General features: G+C 44.1%; 2 protein-coding genes across 4 annotated transcripts in view; one reads left to right on the top strand and one right to left on the bottom strand.

Annotated features, from left to right (window-relative positions):
• Positions 1-7119, top strand: LOC118098136 (stomatin). 2 transcript variants are annotated; one of them, XM_035141628.2, is made up of 11 exons: positions 1-241; positions 725-757; positions 1311-1394; positions 2883-2921; positions 3016-3099; positions 3417-3526; positions 3757-3829; positions 4955-5037; positions 5139-5342; positions 5876-6010; positions 6595-7119. In XM_035141628.2, exons 1-11 carry the CDS (start codon positions 187-189, stop codon positions 6781-6783), a joined length of 1089 nt encoding a protein of 362 aa, XP_034997519.1. In that variant the 5' UTR covers positions 1-186; the 3' UTR covers positions 6784-7119. The 2 variants fall into 2 exon arrangements, with proteins under 2 accessions (XP_034997519.1, XP_034997520.1); XM_035141629.2 differs by lacking the exon at positions 1311-1394.
• A 77-nt stretch (positions 7120-7196) lies between these two features.
• gsna (gelsolin a) overlaps positions 7197-19473 on the bottom strand; it is a 14132-nt gene continuing 1855 nt past the window's right edge. Inside the window, exons 2-17 of one of the 2 annotated variants that reach the window (XM_035141626.2) lie at positions 14340-14540; positions 13498-13652; positions 12958-13119; positions 12695-12844; positions 12534-12623; positions 12318-12450; positions 11763-12067; positions 11414-11547; positions 10896-10986; positions 10611-10637; positions 9432-9602; positions 9151-9325; positions 8488-8609; positions 8289-8366; positions 8138-8198; positions 7197-7952 (exon numbers count right to left, since the gene is read on the bottom strand). In XM_035141626.2, the coding sequence (XP_034997517.1) occupies positions 7783-7952; positions 8138-8198; positions 8289-8366; positions 8488-8609; positions 9151-9325; positions 9432-9602; positions 10611-10637; positions 10896-10986; positions 11414-11547; positions 11763-12067; positions 12318-12450; positions 12534-12623; positions 12695-12844; positions 12958-13119; positions 13498-13652; positions 14340-14535 (2220 nt within the window). In that variant the 5' untranslated portion in view covers positions 14536-14540 and the 3' untranslated portion in view covers positions 7197-7782. The remainder of the gene's footprint in view (positions 7953-8137; positions 8199-8288; positions 8367-8487; positions 8610-9150; positions 9326-9431; positions 9603-10610; positions 10638-10895; positions 10987-11413; positions 11548-11762; positions 12068-12317; positions 12451-12533; positions 12624-12694; positions 12845-12957; positions 13120-13497; positions 13653-14339; positions 14541-19473) is intronic. The other variant, XM_035141627.2, reaches the window with a different exon arrangement.

Raw genomic sequence — 19473 nt, 5'->3', positions numbered from 1 at the left:
AGGCAGCTGCCTCCAAACAGTGTGAGAACAAAGGCAGCTTCCTTCACATACCAGTGGCAGTTTCTGTTAACACCAGAAGTGCCTCCAGGAGCTACCGCTGCCACGATTTGACCTTGCCCTTTCTGGATCCACAGTCACTTCAGGACAAACACACCCACACACCACATTTATTTTGACCTGGCCAGAATGGACTACGTAGAAGTCCCCGTGCAAGAACCCAGTGAAGAGGACCATCAGTCTGGTAAGGCCTGACACTGTTCTGGGGATCAGTTAGTGAGTCGTTCAATGGCAGCAAGTTATTTTATGTATTTTTTTTAATCCCCCCCATCCATCATTAACAGCCCCACAGATCCAAACTGTGTCTCCCTCCTACTGCTGTTGAAAATGTCAAACTAAATGCTTAAAACCCTGTTTGCTAACTCTGACTAAACAACCCCAGAGGAACCAGCAGTCCACTAATTAGCCTGTTCCCCCTCGCATGCTAGTGCTAGCGAGCGTAACGGTTAGTAACGTTTTTTGATCGGTATTAATAACTTGAGCTCTAGGTCGATCCTTTTCACAAAACACACTTTCGTTGTTTCCTCTTTATTTTCAGATTTCCCATCACAGGGAATATCGACACATACACAGTGATGGCAACTGTGCTTAAAACATCAGTTAGTGTTTCTAACGTGCAGCCTTTGAATGCATAATGCAAGTTTTAACTTTGAATCTTTGTCTGTAGGTCCAGGCAGGCATTATATGGCCCATGGTGAAGGTAAGAATCTCAAGCCACTGACTTGGTTGCATGTCATGTGTTAGATTTTAAGCTAAAGCTGCAAACAGGGCAGTGGGTGTGGATACGTGGATGGAGATGACTTTAAATGGGACCAATCTTTTACTTCAGGGGAGAAACAGTAATCATGGTACAGTTTGGTTTGGTCTTCGGTGCAGCGATTTACAAGAAATACAACATTAACTGCAACAGTAGTTTACTTACTTACAGACAATGCCACCTTTCTTAGTGTCACTGCTGCTACTGGCTGCAACCTACAAATAAAGTACATTTACAAGAGTAAATCAAAAATATTGATTACTTTTGGCATGTCATTAAATCCTGTGTCCTTGCAGCAGTGTATTGCAGTTCAACTGCTGCTACAAAGACACCTGTGTACTTTGTTTTTAGATTGATGACACCTGAAGCGGTTGGGCTGGATTCAGAGAAACATGTTGAATTAACGTTTGGGTCGGGATCGGGTTCGGTCATGTATTCTGGGCTATCTACTTGATTTTATTACAATCAGCCTGACCCTGATGTTTGCCCTGATTAGAGTATCAGGACGGAATGGTTGTGATGGACTCCGACAAGGAAGAAGTCCCCATGCAAGAAGTCAGAGTAGAGGACCTTCAGTTGGGTAAGGCCTGACGCTTTTCTGGGGATCAGTTAGCAGCGAGTCGTTAAACGGCAGCAAGTTATTTCATGTATTTTTTTTAATTCCACCCCTCCATCATTCACAGCCCCCACAGATCCAAACTCTGTCTCCCTGCTCCTGCTGTGAAGATGTCAAACTAAATGCTTAGAACCTTGTTTGCTAACTCTGGCTAAACAACCCCAGAGCAACCGTTAGTCCACTTATTAGCCTGCTCCCCTCGCATGCTAGTGCTAGCGAGCGTAACAGTGATGGTGGATTTATCAGTGCGACATAAATTGAAACACAACCGGATTAAGCCGACTGGGGTTTGCTAACGAGGCACATTTTAAAAGCAAATTGTTTTCAGCCAGTTAGTGTTTCTAACATGTACCGTGTAGCTGCTGAATGCATAGTTATAACATTGCTTCAAATTTTGAAGAACCTGTCGCACTCGTCAACAGAGCTTGTCACACTGTTTGGAGGCAGCTGCCTTTTAAACAGTGTGACAGCAAAGGCAGCTGCCTCCAAACAGTGTGGCGACAAAGGCAGTTGCCTTCACATATCAGTGGCAGTTTCTGTTGACACCAGAGGTGCCTCCAGGAGCTACCGCTGCCACGATTTGACCTTGCCCTTTCTGGATCCACGGTCACTTCAGGACAAACACACTCACAAACCAGAGCCACATTTATTTTAACTGGCCTAAATGCACGCCGATAGCAAAGAAGTCCCTGTGCAAGAACCCAGAGGAAAGGACTGTCAGTCTGGTGAGGCCTGATGCTTTTCTGGGGATCAGTTAGCAGCGAGTTGATCAACAGCAGCAAGTTATTTTATGTATTTTTTTATTCCCCCCCTCCATCATTCACAGCCCCCTCAGATCCGAACTGTGTCTCCCTCCTCCTGCTGGGAAAATGTCAAGCTAAATGCTTAAAACCCTGTTTGCTAACTCTGGCTAAACAACCCCAGAGCAACCGTTAGTCCACTAACTCGCCTGCCCCCCCAGCATGCTAATGCTAGCGAGCGTAACAGTTATTAACGGTTTTTGATGGTGGATTTATCAGTGCGACATAAATTGAGACACAGCCGAATTAAGCTGATTTGGGTTTGCTACGAGGCACATTTTAAAATCAAACTGTTTTCAACAACTGTTTCTCTGAGGGTTAGATAAACGTCAATTAATACATTTATCATTGAAGGCTTGTTTCGGTGGAAAACTATTTTATTAGCTGAAAGCCTGCTCAGGGTATAGTCTGTGATGAACTAGCTTACACTAGTTAGCATTGTAGCCGATTTACTTTTAGTCACACAGGGTGAAATCCCTTTGAGCTCAATACTAATCAGTATCGATTATTGAGCTGCTGCTGTTAAAGGGATGTCGTGGAAATGTCCTCCTCACGCGACCTTTCCCTCTCAGCTGGTCTCAAATGGCTCTTTGGTACAAATATTTTATTCCAGCAAGATCTTATCTGCTCTTTCCCTCCCAACGACATGTAGAGAAACCTCCTGCTTCCTCCCAGGTCTCAACTCATGACAGTAAGTCGGTAGTAATGTTGGCTGAGCTATCTACTCGATTTTATTACACTTCATTTATAACACTGAGCCTGACCCTGATGTTTTCCCTGATTAGAGTATCAGGCCAGAATGGACATAAAGGATGCCAACAGCATAGAAGTCACCATGCGAGAAACCAGAGGAAAGAACTGTCAAGCGGGTAAGGCCTGAGTCTTTTCTGGGGATCAGTTAGCAGCGAGTCGTTCAACGGCAGCAAGTTATTTTATGTATTTTTTTATTCCCCCCTCCATCATTAACAAAAAGCTGTGCTGATGCATGACGGGATCAGAAAGTATAGATGGTTTAACGAGAAAATATTTCCTGTTACTTCTGAAAGAATCTGCCATGTGGAAGTGCTTTAAATGCTGTTTTGTTATTGTTTTATTCTTAATCTATTTTTATTTATTTATTCCCGTTGTGAATGTGCATCAGGTGAATTCATGTATTCATTCATGTGTTTATCTTCTTTTCTTCCAGCTTGGGAGAATCCAGACGGTGACATTGGCGTTTGTGGCTGGCTGTTGGTGGGGTTCTCCTTCCTGCTCATGCTGGTTACCCTTCCCATCTCCATATGGATGTGCATTAAGGTCAGCTGCTTGTCAAGTTCACTGTTTATTTTCCACTGTGCAAGCAAAGCTGGCTGGGTATAGACTATATAGAGTAGATGACTGTGGATGGCTCAGTCTGTTTATTCGCTGTTTTGGAAACTCTGGAGTTTGGGCCAATTAAAAGTTACCCTCAGTAAGCAGGGTAATTGCTCTTGGAAGAAAAAGTGAATGTATTTGAGCCATTTGTGTGGTTTTTGCTCTGTTCACAGATTGTGAAGGAGTATGAACGAGCCATTATCTTTCGCCTGGGGCGCATTTTGCGAGGAGGAGCCAGAGGACCAGGTCAGAAACCCTTGTTTGTTTTTCACCCGTATATATTTGTTCCCTACGTCCAATCCACCAGCTGTTCTATTTAAATTTACTCCAACATTTTTTCCAGCATGTGTTTTAAGTGCTCTTCTACGGATAAGTTCAAAGTATTTTCCCACTAGATCATCATTCAGTTATTTTGATATCATTCCAGCTGATACATCGCACCGTGTAGACCCAAACAAAGCGGAATGTATAGAGCCAAAATATCTTTCAAGGAGCTTATATAGACAAACAGATGATCATTGTTACACTGAATCAGTCGTCAGTTATTTTTAACCATGTCCCTGGCCAGATGATGTCATTGTGTGGCATTAGCCTGATAGAAAAACGGGTTACCGTGAGATGGTCATGTAATTAAGTTCATCTTTACATCGAGTGAACTTAACTTCAGGTGTGCTGGGTCAGTTCTAGTTCACACTGCCCTTTTTCTTCTCCTGAGAACTGCTCTGCTGTCGTGGTGCAGTCAGGTCTGTGATTCTGGGGCGTGGTCCCTCTGTAGTGAAAAGTCACATGACCAGCTCTTCAGCCGACCTCACTGGTCTTGTCTTTTTCGTCTTTAATGGGTTTCGACTTCTGATTGATGACTTCTGTTGCAGCCGGCCCTGTGACGTAGGTTGCTATGACAACCCAGAGGCTCAAAGATTATGCAGATGTATACTGTGCAGTGCAAACCATAAGTATTTGAAGAGGGATGAATATTTTGTTATTTTTGCTGTGAACCCAAGCACTCTATGAGGCGTAAGATGGAGATATATATATATATATATATATACGTGTGTGTTATAAATGAAGTATATCGGTGAAGTGTGTTTCTCCCTAATATTGGTATCAGCATCAGTCCCATTAACTTCATATCGGGTGGCTCTAGTTGTCTGTCAGCTTTAAATTGTGTGTTTATAACCACGTCAGACAAACATTACAGGAACTGTAGCTGCATTAATACAAAGGCCTCTGGTTTTAGGGACACTGTACTGATTGGATAAATATTTAGCGTCAAATTCTGATTGACCCATGACCCAAGGCAGTGAACCGTGCACGCTTCCTCATTATTGTGTTTACAGTGCTTTAGTTTTTGTTGTTCTTGTGATTCCACAGGGTTGTTCTTCATCCTGCCCTGCACTGACAGCTTCATTAACGTGGACATGCGCACAATCACCTTCGATATCCCACCACAAGAGGTAGGACATGCACACTTCCAAGCTAATTCACTTATTTGGCAAATAAAACAAATAAACCAGATTAAACATTGTCTTCATGTTATTTCCTGTTTCCTTCTCAGGTTTTGACCAAAGACTCTGTGACCGTGAGTGTGGATGGTGTGGTGTACTACCGGGTCCAGAATGCCACCCAGGCCGTGGCTAACATCACCAATGCCGACGCCGCCACCCGACTGCTCGCCCAGACCACGCTGAGGAACGTCCTGGGAACCAAGAACCTGGCGGAGATCCTGTCTGACCGTGAAGAGATCGCACACAGCATGCAGGTAACATTCAGCAGCAGTTACACACATTGTGTAAGTTTACAAGAAAACAAACAAAGTGCCAATCAGCAACAAGGAGGCATTTAGTGGACAAGGGACAGAAGAGGACAAGAGGGGGGGGGGATAAAGGGGACAGTGGGCGCAAGAGACAATAAATCTGACACATGCAAACAGATGGTGCCAGTTTAAAGACTTCATAAAATACTTCATGTATAAAACTTAAAGTAAGACGTGCACTTTAAATAACAATTGCCGGTTTAATGTGACTGCAGTAAAATGATTATTAATGTCATTTTAATGTGTAAATGAAGTGTAATGTTTGGATTGTGTATTATGGTGTGAATATGCATTACAAGCACCTGGCATCACCTCTTGTACATTTACACAATGTTTACTCTGAACTTAAGTTATTTTATTTAGACAAAAACCTGGTTGAGCTTCATTTGCAGAACAGTTTAAAACAATACAAGCTAGTTGGCTTATGGTGGCTCGTCCATGAAGGTCCCATTAGAGAACCTGTCTCTCTGCCCTTTCAGGCGACTCTGGATGATGCAACAGATGAGTGGGGGATCAAGGTGAAGCGGGTGGAGATCAAAGATGTCAAGCTGCCCCAACAGCTCCAGAGAGCGATGGCGGCTGAGGCGGAGGCCAGCCGCGAGGCCAGAGCCAAGGTAAGACGCCCCAACGTCCTCTGAAAGCTCGTCACCCTCCTGCACGTTCATATGTCAGGGTGATGATCAGGAAAGAGAAATGACAAGTCCGCAGAGAAACAATTTCTCACAGTGTTTTTATTTCACAGATGGGACTTATAGTTCTTGAATAATCGCACGTTGTTCGAGGGCTTTGCTAGAGTGTAGCTTTCTCTTTTCTAGTGTGTTTAGCCAGGAAAGATTCCTTTGATGTCTTAGATGTTTTGCGATTCAAGCAGCAGCACATTTTTAGAAGGCGAAGAGGTATTGAGGATGACTACTGAGCGGGCCACATGGCAGTCTGTAGACAGCCATACAAGCCAGTAGCCAGTCTGATTTATCTTTAGCCTTTGCAGCTTTTATGAATGTCTCTCTCGAGCCGGCAGCGAGCACTAGTCACACATTCAAAATTTCTCGGCTGGAGGAATTTTATATTTGTTTTCTAGACCAGAATACTTGTCAAATCTAACTAAACCTTTGTTTAAATAATATCTTTAGTTCCTAACAACGACAGATCTAACTGTTGATGCTGAGGTCTTACTCTTCCTCCCTGTTTCCTTCTCCAGGTCATCGCAGCGGAGGGAGAGATGAACGCCTCTCGGGCTCTGAAGGAGGCCTCCCTGGTGATCGCAGAGTCTCCGTCTGGCCTGCAGCTGCGCTACCTTCAGACCCTCAGCACCATCGCCACCGAGAAGAACTCCACCATCATCTTCCCGCTGCCAATGGAGATGATGCTAGCCTTCATGAAACACTGAAGTGTCTTTGTACTGTCCTGATAAACTTTGATATGATTCCTTTATTCATTTATTTATTGCGGAATCCAAAACCCTGTTACAAAGGTCATGGTCGCAGCATGACCACGAAGCAGCTTCTCTTCTTCTGTCTCTCACTTCTCTCCTCTTTAGACTTGAGAGAAACATCCGATTGATATAGTAATTTCTGCTTTGTTTAAAAAAAAAATCAATATTTCATTCAAGATTCATGGTTGTGTTAGTTTTTGCAGCTAACTCATATTTTGTACACTTTACTAGTGTTTGATATGGTTTTATCTTCACATGTAAAGACTTGAAATAAATATTTTATCAAAATCATTTCTTCTTTAGATTTCATTCTTTCAGAAAAGTGCCTTTGTTAAAAGTGTGGGTAAAAAAAAAAAGCAGAGACATAACATGTTTAATTTAGTTTTATTGAAATGATAACAAGGCTTAGGGAAACCTGAGAAAGGGTCACAGGAGACGTAACTAGCTCGTAAAGCAGCAAAGCGTCGGTTTCCCGTGAAAAGTTTGCAACTGCAGCATCACTCAAGCTTCCTGGGAATAAATCTGCTATTTTAAAAAAATAAATAGAAGTGACAAACAAACTGAGGTCTGTGAAGGAATCCTTCAAGTTCAGCAGTACCTTGTAAAAAGGCTCAAGAGTTCCACAGGTTAACTGTAAACTAGAGGAAAGAATTTTAAGGCATTGGTTGTATTGCTTTAAATAGGCAGTGGGCTTTTTAATGGCGTTTTAAAAACTGATTTACTGCAAAACCCTACAGGAAGTATGTGTATCTGTTAAAGCTCGATTGTTATTTGTTGGTTAAGAAGTATAATCATCAGTGTAGCGTGTGAGACAAAGTGAAAGAAGACACTAATTTATAGAACTCTATCCCTTAAAAAAACAACAGAATATAAAAAAAAAGAAACGACGCAACTGCGGCTGGAAAAGTCTTAATGATTGTGGCGGAGCAGTGGGGGGGGGTGTCAGGTGACGGCTCACAGGGCCAGTTCAGCCATAGCGCGCTCCAGAGGGTCGCTGGTCCAGTAGTCGTGGTCCCAGCCCAGGAACCAGCCGGAGAAGGTGGGCGGCTCGAAGCCCTGCTTGATCTTGACGATGGGCGTCCTGCGGTCTCTGTTGGCCGGGTCCGTCTCGATGTAACGGACCGCTGAGGGAAGAGGCCAGAAGTTATTACTGAAGACCGTAGAGAACATGCAGAACAAGACGACAGGGATGTGAAACCAGACTTTAGCAAGGATCCTTTTGTAAGTGCAGTATTTTCTTGGGATTCACAATTTAAATATGACTTGACGTTTTTTATTTTGCAAAATTATGATAATACGATGTTTTTACCAGATGTCATGGCTTCAGTCTTCTCTTCCTCTTGGGCCTCGTTTCCGATCCAGACAAACACCTAAACAAATAGAAATGGTTTGTGCATATTCGCTCTTTTTATTGCACTGTTTTTGAATCCATGTCTCTTCACAGCTCTGGTTGCTTTTACCTGGTCCCAGGTGTCGAGGATCATGACATCATCAGTGGCCAGGTCTTCCTGGGTCATCTCCCCGGGTACCTCCTCAATCTGACACGCAGGATCACTTCATTAATGCACTGTGGCCTCAGAGCAGTACATTTACATGCATGTTGTATAATTCTGTCTGATTTAAAGGGTCAGTTCCCTCAGTTTCTCTTGAAATACTCACGATGAAGTTTCCTGTCTTATTGGAGCAGGCGAAGAGTCTGGGTGGATGAGCGTCCATCTTGTCCTTGAGTCTGGTCGACGTGCGATAATCTGCTTTTCCTCCCAGAGCTTCCCAGAACTGATCTGTAGCGACACACACACACAAGTTATCCAACATCTAGACATAATAATATGATTTTAATATTTACACATCAAAAATCAATATGAAATTTGAATCACAGAACCAGTAAAATAGTGTCAAAGATATGTTAACGTACAGTTTTACTCAACTCACAGCAGGAATTTAGTTTTGTTTTCTTGAGCTCATAGAAATAAAATGTTGCATTTTGTCTTTAGGAGCTTTTAAGAACTGAAGCCGGTTCTTTAAAGCAGGGCGTTAATTAAAAATTCAATCTGTTGTGTTTTAGCCTGAGGTTCTATAACCCGGTTTCTTTTAGAGCTTTGAAGCATCACAAGCTCACTGATAAAATCTAGAGGGGCGAGACAATCACGGCTTTGTTTTAATATGCATGAACATGAGCTACAAGAAACAAAAAGAAAACTACTTCACACAGAAGATCTACATTTTCACAGCTTGACCACAGATATAACTCTGTAATACAACGATTATATTCTGCTTTAAAAGCACATAAACATGAGAGAACAGTATTCTGAGCCTCCTCACCGGTCTCTCCTCCCTCCGACAGCTCGGAGACTGACGCTCCCAGGATGTCGCACAGCTGCTGAGCTCCCTGCTTCTCCGTGTCGCTAGCACCGACGCCCACCCACACGAACGAGTCACCGGGGGTCACCAGGATAAACGCGTCGTTGGAGTTCAGGTTGGACGCTGAAGCATCAAGCTGCAGAAACACAGAGGTCCTTCAGGTTAACGTGCATTTGTAGAATATCACCAGACTCGTGCTTTAGAATCACGACATTTGAAGGTGGCGACGTGTGCTCTCTTACCTCCACAGCTCTGGTGTGTCCTGCAGAGTTGGATCGCACCTGGAAGAGTCGAGTCTCTGCAGCAGCCGACTGACCTCCGTCTCTGGACGTGCCCCCCTTGTACACCACCATGGGCTGTCCTCCAAACAGACTCATCAGATGGGCCGGCTCCTTCCCCTGCACCACCCTCACCTGGTACAACAACACCACAGTGAGCGCTCAGGGGCGACGAGACGGTGGTTACAGTAAAAACACTTCATGCATTAACAATATGTACAAAAATGCTGCATTCCCCTGTGCAGACACAAGATGGCGGCACCGAGCTGTGCGGCCGGTGCCACAAGGTGATGAAAGTCAGTTACGTGAAATTTGGAAACTTTGATGATGCAGATTTATGTCTGAAAAGTTTTATGAGTCTTTGGTCTGAAGCTTTTGTTATAAATGTTTATGGAGGGGAAGTCGTGCAGTCCACTCTGACGAGTTTGTAGAGTTTACATGTTGTAGTTCACGTTTAAAGCAAATTCAAAAGATATTTAACATTTCAGATGATTGGATTCTTCGTAAAATGAAATTTGGGATTTTTAAAATGAAAAATAACTGTTATATATATTTTTTGGTATCTGTACTGGACCGAAACGTAGAGATTGCACTGGTATCAATAAACATACAAACTGACCCAAACGATTCTCAAACGATAACCGGACATAACCAAAGTAAATTAAAGTGTAGTTTGACAACAAAAGTGACATCTGCACGACAGCTGTTCTCTATTTTTAAAGTGAGAGCTGGGAAACACCTGGAAAAATAAACGTGACATTTGCAGCACTGGATGGATTCAAACACACACACACACACAGTTTCATGCTGAGTCAGCAAAGACACACAAAGGGTGTACATGCAGAGTAAAGACACACCAGTGGAGTGAAGTGCAGAAATGAATGAATGAACAGAAAACTATTTTATGAGCTCTTCTGTTACTTCCTCAATCACAAACGTCCTGTTTGTGTTTGACCGAGAAGATTTCACTGTAGATTTGATCTACTTCATTATCACATTCAAGGCCATTTAAAGCCCTTTTTGGTGTCTTGATATTTGTATATATCTTTTTATTGTTTGCTTCTTTTCATCTCTGGATCTGGACAAAACCGTTTTTTGAGTTGTTATGGGAGGAAGAGGAGCAGGAAATGGATGGAAAAGTACCTGAGTGGTAATAGGAGCACCGACAACCTGAAGGCACAGAAAAGGTCAGAAACCAAGAGGGAAAGAAGCAGCAGCAGCAGCAGGAGGAGCAGGAGGAGCAGGAGGAGGAAGAGGAGGAGGAGGAGGAAGAGGAGGGAGTACACAGAGTGAGAGGATGTAAAGGTCAGACAGGAGGTGACTGAGCTGAGTACGCCAGAGGAGACATTAACAGGAATGATCAAATGAAGATAAGCTTGTGAGAAGGACAAAGCAAACAGACACGCTGAGGGGGACGACGTGTTTTACCTGGACAGGACCACCGCCCAGCTCGTCGTCCAGCTGGGACCCGAGGATCGCTGAGGTCCCGATCTCGTCCTGACTGGAGTCCGCCCCCTGCCTGGGAAACAGTTCATTCAGTCAAGTGGCTGCGCAAACTGCACGTCTCCGCCCAAGGGGGGGATGTTTACATCTGCGTTTGATTGTTTATTTATTTGTTCGCAGGATTACGCTAAAATTTACATTACAGATGAACACGACACCTGGTGGAAGGGTGTGATATGAGTCGGGGAAGAATCCATAAAATGTCATGTTTGCAACGAACACGGGTGATAACATAACTTCCTCGGTGGTGGTGAAAAAAGTCTGTCCAAGTGGAAAGATTTACTTCCTTCACCCGTGTGACAAAACAAGGGCCATGCTTAAAAAACACAACTCTACAGAGACACTAGTCGTTATAATTTCCACAGGGTAACTTTAACTTTTATATCAAACACTGCCGGCGTGTTTAAAACTGATTTCTGGTATTTTGCTTCTCGTATTCTCACCACATGTAGATGATGTGTCCCCGACGTCCTCCGTGCTCGTAGTTGTACAGGATGATGTAACTGTCTCCTCCGTAGAACTGTCCATATGTGGACGGATCCACCTCCACCTTGTCGGATCCCTCAATTCGCCAGATCTGTCAAAAAATGAAAAATCAAACAAACTGTGAGATGATTCTTTTCATGAGCTGACATCATAAATTCATATTTAGCAGGCTAAGGGTTTTCCACCAGAGGGAGCTGTTCATTGATTGTCAGAATAGTTATACGCCTGCGCCCCCTACAGGATTAAAACAGTTGAAACCAGGAGCCTCGGGTCACCAGCATCACTGACCACCCTCCCTGCTCTCACCTGTTTCTCCCCGCTGCCGTCATCCACCATGCCGTGCTGCGCTGCCATGGCGGCGGAGTCGTGCAGGCCGGCGGCGTCGAAGGGCACCTTCTCGATGTTGGCGATGCTGTTGGCGATGTAGGCGATGCCCAGGCCCTGAGTCTGATCCTTGTCCCGCCAGTTTTTGAAGAACTGCTTGAAGAGCGGCGTCTCGCCCATCTCCGGCAGGATCTGCACCTGCGTGTGTTTGGGGTAACCCATCTTCTTGATGAACTCTTCCGCCGCCTTCATCGCCGCCTTTCGCTCGTCCATGTTTGCATCTTTGCCTGGAGAAGCAGAGATAGTAGGGATCATTACATTTAGTCAGGAAGTATTTCTGTTTTTACCCCCACCATCTACGTTTGTAACAGAAATAGGCAAAAATACTCAAACTATTTCCACGTAATATAATATAATTTATATTTATACAATATATATATATTATACTATATAGTGGTGTCGATTATCTACCTGTGACCGTGAACCACTGTAAAATGAACATCGTTCTGGTGAATTCACTGAAGCTCCTTCACTGACCTTTCCAGACGAAGATCTTGCCGTCGGGGCCGTGGTCCAGGATGAAGCAGTCACCAGACTCCAGGGCGCTCTGAGCGAACGGGTTCTCTGCAGCCACCAGTGCGATGGTCATGCCTCCACTGGCGTTGGACACCTGTAAAGTGAAAGTAATGAGACCTATACAACAACAGCTATTACATGTTAGAAAGCACCTGAGGCGTTACCCATGTCTCTCACCTTGTAGAGTTTGGCCATCTTCCTGTTGGCGGCGTCGGCCTTGATGTCGTCTGCGGCTCCTTCAGGCAGATCTGGTTTCGGACCTAAAACCTGAGAAGAAGCAGAGGTTTTAACACAAGTTTCTCGCAGTAGAAATGAGACTCATGACTCACTGTTCTCACCTCTAACATCTTCTCTCTCTCCGTCCCCTCCTCACAGACGTAGACCCGAGCCCTGCCACTGCGCTCGTTGTCACGGATACCCTTGGCGACCTGCGTAGCCTTCAGCTTCTCAAAGCGGTTGCTCTGGGAGCCGCACCACTGGAAAATCTCCTGTACATCAACAACAGGAACGAGGAGCAAAGTAGGTGAAGATAAAACTTTATTGTTGTTCTCGTTGTTATCATTATTTAATATTCAGTATTAATCTGCTCGGCCTGACTCACGTTTCCAAGGTCCACGATGAAACAGTCTCCCTGGTTGAAGCTGTCCCAGCTCACCGGCACCTCTGTTGCCCTGACAGAACGACGACCTTTGACCTGGAACACCCGCTGCACGGCCACCTCGTTGGTGACGACGTGCTTGAACCCAGACGCCACACCTCCTTTCTGCAAGGTAAGAGTTCAAAATAAAACCCTCAAACTTAAAGATTTAAACCAAACTAAAATCGTTTTAATTCTTATTGGGAGATTTAGACACTTTTGTAATGACATAACAACACAGGTGACCTATTAAACAGGTGCCGTGTGACCATTCTGATTATATTTTATTACTTTTAATGGTACATAATAAAAACATAATAAAAAATATATATATATTGAATCATAAATGACTTGATCTTCCCAATTTTGACACTAACTAAATAAAAAACGCAGTTCATCATTTAAAATGTGATGAATTATTTAAACTTTCAATAAATAAACAGGCAGGTTTAAAATGCACCAAACCAGAAGCAACGGGACATCTTCCTGGCAGATGGATCTCACCATGTACTTGATTCCAGACTTGAAGTAGCCCAGAAAGGTTTTGGACTCGTGTCCCTGGACCTCGCGGTACTGGATGGGTTTCCCCCCGAGGAAGTCGTCCATCTGGACGGTGAAGATGGCCGCCGAGCCGCTCTCATCCTGGGAGCAGAAGTCACCTGCGCCAAAAGAACCGTCCATTTTAATCCTCTAGTCTCATTCAGTCTAACTCCACATCCACAGAGAGAGAGTCACGTTTTGTGTTTCTGTCACTGACGACTCAGGAGATCGATGAGTGGCAGCGAGGGGGGTTAGATCCAGCAGACACATTAATACATGCAACATTTTTCTATTCCTGATCACACGGTGAGTTACATCAGATCCTGTTTGCTGCTAAATGCTGTTTCCAGGATCAATCACGTCGACTAAAAGCACATTGAGTCGATAAAGGAAAAAAGACCAGACTCAGCTTCTGTCGCTCCAAATTAAATCCTAATAAATGACCCCCCCCCTCGTTCACAGGAGCCACAAACCAGTCTGACCTCTGACCCCATCTGTCTTCAAGAGTGGGGTCTTTCAGTTTGAGAGCAGGACGTATTGATTTGTGCGAGAGGGGCTTTAAGTGAAAGCTTTACAAAATCAAAAACATAAATCATTGAGTCCTGCTCTGGAATAAAGATGGAAAATAAGGCATAATATATAACAATTATTTTGAGTTTCATGCATTTAAGAGGAGCTGCATTACTTCACAGTTTTAGTTTGAATTTGCTCAAGAAAGTTATCAGAACAAAGTAAAAAATTCTGCTTCATTGCCTCTAATCTTATCGTCTCTCTTTGAGTGGCAGTTTCTGTTTCGCTGCACTCACCCAACCAGAAGTGGAGGTCGAACTGCAGGTTGCCGGAGCGCTGTTTGATGGTGTTGAGGATGAGGTAGGCGTCTCCGGTGTAAAATCCGCCGCACAGGTTCTCTGGCACTGGCACCAGGTCAAAGTTCTCCACCCTCCACACCTGGAGGCCCGGCTTCTTTCCAGCCCGCTCAAACTCTGGGTGATGCGCTGCCATCCTGCCTGCGGAGAGAAACACGGCGACACCTGAGCTTTAAGTGCTTTCCCGACACGTTCCCGTGGCAACAAGCCGTATTGTCACAAATCCGTCGATCAAACACAGATAAGAGTCGTAAAGCTTTGTAATAACCTTTGAAAAAGTGCGACTGGGACGCTCTTATTTGCTCTGGAAAATAAGAAGCCACCCCCTCTTAAGGCAGAGTTGTCACCATGGATACAAAGATAAAGTTTAGGGTTATAGTTAGATATTAATACTTAGCAGCGTGAGTCACTGAGTCACTGGAGCCCCGTGCACTGGGTGTTTCCCCCAGTGAGAAGGAAAAGGAAGTCCGAGGAAGTCATAACTGCCAGTGACGCTGGCAGAAGAACTACATATTTTTATTCTTTAAACTTTTCCTGACTATATACACAGAGACTCGGATAACTGCTCACTATGGGAGGGAGAAAATCATAAATCAACAAAATGGAAAAATAGAAAAACCTGCAAAAAGGAGCGGTGGGGTGGTAAAATTCCTTCAAATTAAAAGATAAATAAGTCAGTGACTGGGAAATCTTACACGCACAGTCGACCAATCACGAGTTGTTCTCTGGATGTCGTTTTTATTGCATCAAACAACAAATTAAAACCACTATTACAGCATCAGCGTGATAAGAACGACCTACAGTGACAGAAAGCATCATGGAGGGGGAGGTTTATGACCCACACTGCAGCGAGCCACCAGGGGGCGAATTAGATTTTGGCTTCCCTTTTTTGCAGCAGTTATGTTGTCCATCTTTATGTTCCCTCTATATTCAAGCTCCTAAACATCTGGACGCTAAAGTTCCCATTATCCAGTTCATCGGACATATTTGCGTCAGATCCTCCTCATCATGTATGTCCACGTTTCAAAAAGCACTTCCTGTTATGAATGAGTCATCTTCTAACACAGCAGCTCCGTCAGAATAACAGAATCCTTGATTGGTCTCTCAGGGACGAATAACAACATGTTGCCCACGGACACATCAGCAGTCAAGTAAATTCAATAACACTCCCACGATGCACTTGAGTCGTATCTCAGAGCAGAAAGGACACATGGCGCCTGATCAAGTGTCTGAAGTACGTGTCTGTGCAGCATTGGGTTTGCAGCCTGCAGGCCTCTCTGCTACAGTCTGAACGAGGAAATCCAAATGACTCAGCTATTTCTTCCAAGTCCCTTCTCAAGTCGTACTTGTATCAGTCTCTCTCCTGATTTTACGCAAGCTTTAATTTTCTTTTAACTGGCTTTTCTAATTGTTTTTTTTGCTATTGTCTTTCAATTCTGAAGATTTTACGACTCGTTTATTTCAAGTGGCGCCTTGTGAAGTAATCTGGATTGTGAAAGTTCTCTGTCATTATTATTATTACAAAAAGTTAACAGTGAGGAAATCAGATCATATTTCACGTGTCAATCTCAGAGAATTTCAAATTATTGATGAGGTGGCGTTTGGCTTAAACATGATGGTGAAGGACTCTTCTGCTGCACAAGGAAAATTCGAAGTAATTGTTACTGTTCATATTTGTTGAAGTGGTGGAAAAGGGGTCAGTCCACTTTCCTTTGTACAAATATTTAGATCTGACTTGTATTTTCTACTTAACATTTTAAAACCACCACGTTTAAGAGGCAGACTTTCTACTTTTGACTCCATTATATCTGTTTGACAGATGTATAGTAACTGTTGTGTGGTTAAACATAAATGTTTCATATGACGCAATCAGCTCTGTGAAGCAACACTGGTCAGAAGTGGGGTGTGTGTTTGCAGCAGACTCTGACACACACACACACACACACACACACAGGCTCCATATGAATAGATGGTTGGCACAGTAAACACTGCACAGAGATTGTAAACAGTTTCTCAACAGTGAAGCCGTGTTCTCAAATTAGAACCTCACGTCTCTGAAAAGAGCTTCTGTGGCCTCCTGCTGCATTTTGTCCAGATTTCACTCGCTCAGGTTCAGGTGTTTACAAAACAACACAGACTGGAGGTCACGAAGTTCGTAATGAACCCAGAAATCTAGTTTTACACAGGACTGCTGTTCAATTTGTACGACTAACCGTTCCACACTGGAACGAGAATCGCTCATTCTTCTGCGCGGCGCTCTGCCCACAAACATGGCAGGAATCCGCTGCTCGCCTTGGAAAAGGGAAGTGGCTCTGAATCGACGCGGCCGGGCCAAAGAAATGTGGGGTTCCTTCCCCCCCCCCATCTCTGCTGTTATGTAACAGTCAGACTCACGTTCAGCTGCTGTGGCGTGTTCCCACATGGAAAGATATGTGGATAAGTTTGGCAACAACCATTTTCACAGTCAACTTTCCTGAATTTTGAAGCTACAATGCAAACCTCTGCCAAGGCCCAACAGTTCCATTATGAAAACCACATTTAAATCCACTAGATCGACATTTTTATTTGCATAGATATCAGTTCCCTATATATGCCTGATTATTTTCCTGGGAAATTAGTGAAAATGTCAAAAAACGCCCAATCTCACAATGTTAAAGATAAAATCACAAAACGTTCTGCATCAAGCCCCTGATCCGCGTCCATGCCAAGATTTAACGGGTTCTTTCTTGGCCCATGTTCCATCATTCCACTCAATCTATGCAGTAGTTTTTGTGTCATCCTGCTAACAAACAAACAGACGGAAGTGAAAACACAACCTCAAGACGTTTGTAGTCTGAACCTCCACGACTCTGTGTCCTGGTTTGACCGGACCAAGAAGAGCTGGGGCTGCTGGGGAACAATGAGTCGTTATAGTTTGACGGAGGACGTGGAAAAGCAGAATTTTCCTAAAGACGCCTGGTGGAAATTTTCCACCTGGGAGACGCCTGAATCCCACTAAAGCCAGACAGCATCTGTGGCCACGCGGGAACACTTACAGTTGGAAAAACAGTCCTTTCTGTGACGTTAACCTTTGACCGATCAGCCGAAGAAATAAATCACCTGGAATTCCATCCACGTATTGTCGAGTTGTCTTGTTCACACACCAACACAGAGACAGGGGTGAAAACGATATCCCTGCTTCCAGCTACGCAGGTTAACAATAACCTGATGTTCCCAGTCAGCTCGTAATAAATCAGTAACTCTTCCTCGTAACACTACAACCATTCATTACCATCCTCCGTCACACCCTGTAATATGAAAACAGCTTGAACGCAGAGATGTGAGCTAAGTAAGAGGATCCTGTTTAACACGGGGACGGATGTAACACACTGTCGTTCATATAAAAACCTAAAAACACCTATAACTGCAGTAATGAGACACACATGGAGTATACGGGCGTAGAGATCAACAGGAAAACTTCATTTATAAGTTACTTGAAGTAAAGTTTTGCACCTTTGCTTTCATATAGTGTGAAATGCCTCTCACTCAACCCTCATGATTACTGTTTAAAAGCACACAGCATATATCTCTTTCTCAAAGTCTGAAAATAGAGACGTCTGAAAAAACTTGACTTGTTTAAGGAAACTATGCTTTTCATCCAACCAAAGCCACGCACCTTTACCCTGAGTAGTCTCGCTCACTGAAAACATCACTTTAGTGCAACTTCATTTTCTGCAGATTCTCGGTGGTGCTGAATAAATACGACTGCGTTTGACTGTGATCTTCCCCCCCCCCCGTGTGATGGAGCGGAATCTTCTGTCTGTCGCTGCACATGAAAGCTGCTTCATCCCGGAGTTAGATACTGTCTGTGACTTAATAAAGGAAACATCAGCGTCTGGTTCACCTCGCGCTTTGAAGGATCAAAGCTGATATTAGAGAAATGATAACTAAAGAATCTAACAGGGACACAAAGTTTACATTTTTAAAGAATATCTTTGTGTCAGTGTGTTTTTTTAATGAAGGGCAGCAGCTGAATTAAAAACATTATTAAATGTTCCAGGTTTGATAAAAGCCGTTTTTCAGATATCAACCCGACATGACGTAGAACTTCTTCTGGAGAAATCCCGTGTTTTCCTTTACAGCACATCGACACAGGCGTCGGCCCAAATCAACAAAAGCTCTTGAATGTCATTGTCTTTCCAACTTGAGATCTTTGTCTCCGTCTTTACAGTGACTGACTCCTCTTTTCTTACTGAGATATTTGCATTGTTTTTGTTTTCCTTTTCAGTTTTGTGTTTCAAACGTCACTAACAAGTCCACACAGAGATGTTATCTGAGTTTTGACGAGGGGACTATCAGGAAAACCTCTGGAGAAAACCCGCAGCAACTGACTCTGACATTTCGGATCATTCCAGGAGATTCTCTGGAGTTCAGTGTGTGTCTGAGAGCAGCTACTTGAGGGACGGTGGTTTGACTCAGCACACACAGCTACAGGCCTAAATAGAACAGGTCACATGACCGCCGGTTGATGCAGGGCCTGCTGGTCGGAGCAGGCGGCGTCCGCAGGCCAGCCCACGGCTCTGCAGAGATATTTGTGGAGTTTCTACACCCTCATGCCTCTTTGTGCCCCCCCGGAGCTCCAAACAAACAGGGAGTGGGCCTGTCATTCCATCCCCAGTTATTCACTCCCCTCCCCCATTTTCACCAGCCTCTCTTTTGTGTCTGCCCTCGCTCGGGGCCTGAGTCAAAACACAACCACTTGATCCATTACGCAGATAGTGAGAAGTGGATTCTTGTGACAGTGGCTTGTGATTCCTTGGTTGGAGTTACAGTTCAAAAACAAGCACAGAAATAGTTGTTATGTGTGAAATCTGGGTTTCTGGGCTCAAACTGAACGTCTGTACTGAGTTTCTCCCAAAGAAAAAAGGTTGCTCCCTCAGGGGGGGAGATTCTTGATGACTCATTTTCTCCGTGCACTCCGCTCTCAGACTGTCGAGGTCTCTTCAGCTGCTCCGCAACTTGCCCAGGACACAGATGACACGGACACTACACTTTAATAGCCCCTATACACCGCTCAGCTTCCCATTCATCTGTT

The sequence above is a fragment of the Hippoglossus stenolepis genome, chromosome 18 (genome assembly GCF_022539355.2).
Source record: "Hippoglossus stenolepis isolate QCI-W04-F060 chromosome 18, HSTE1.2, whole genome shotgun sequence".
NCBI classification, from domain to species: Eukaryota; Metazoa; Chordata; class Actinopteri; order Pleuronectiformes; family Pleuronectidae; genus Hippoglossus; species Hippoglossus stenolepis.
This window is presented reverse-complemented; position numbering and strand designations above follow the sequence as displayed.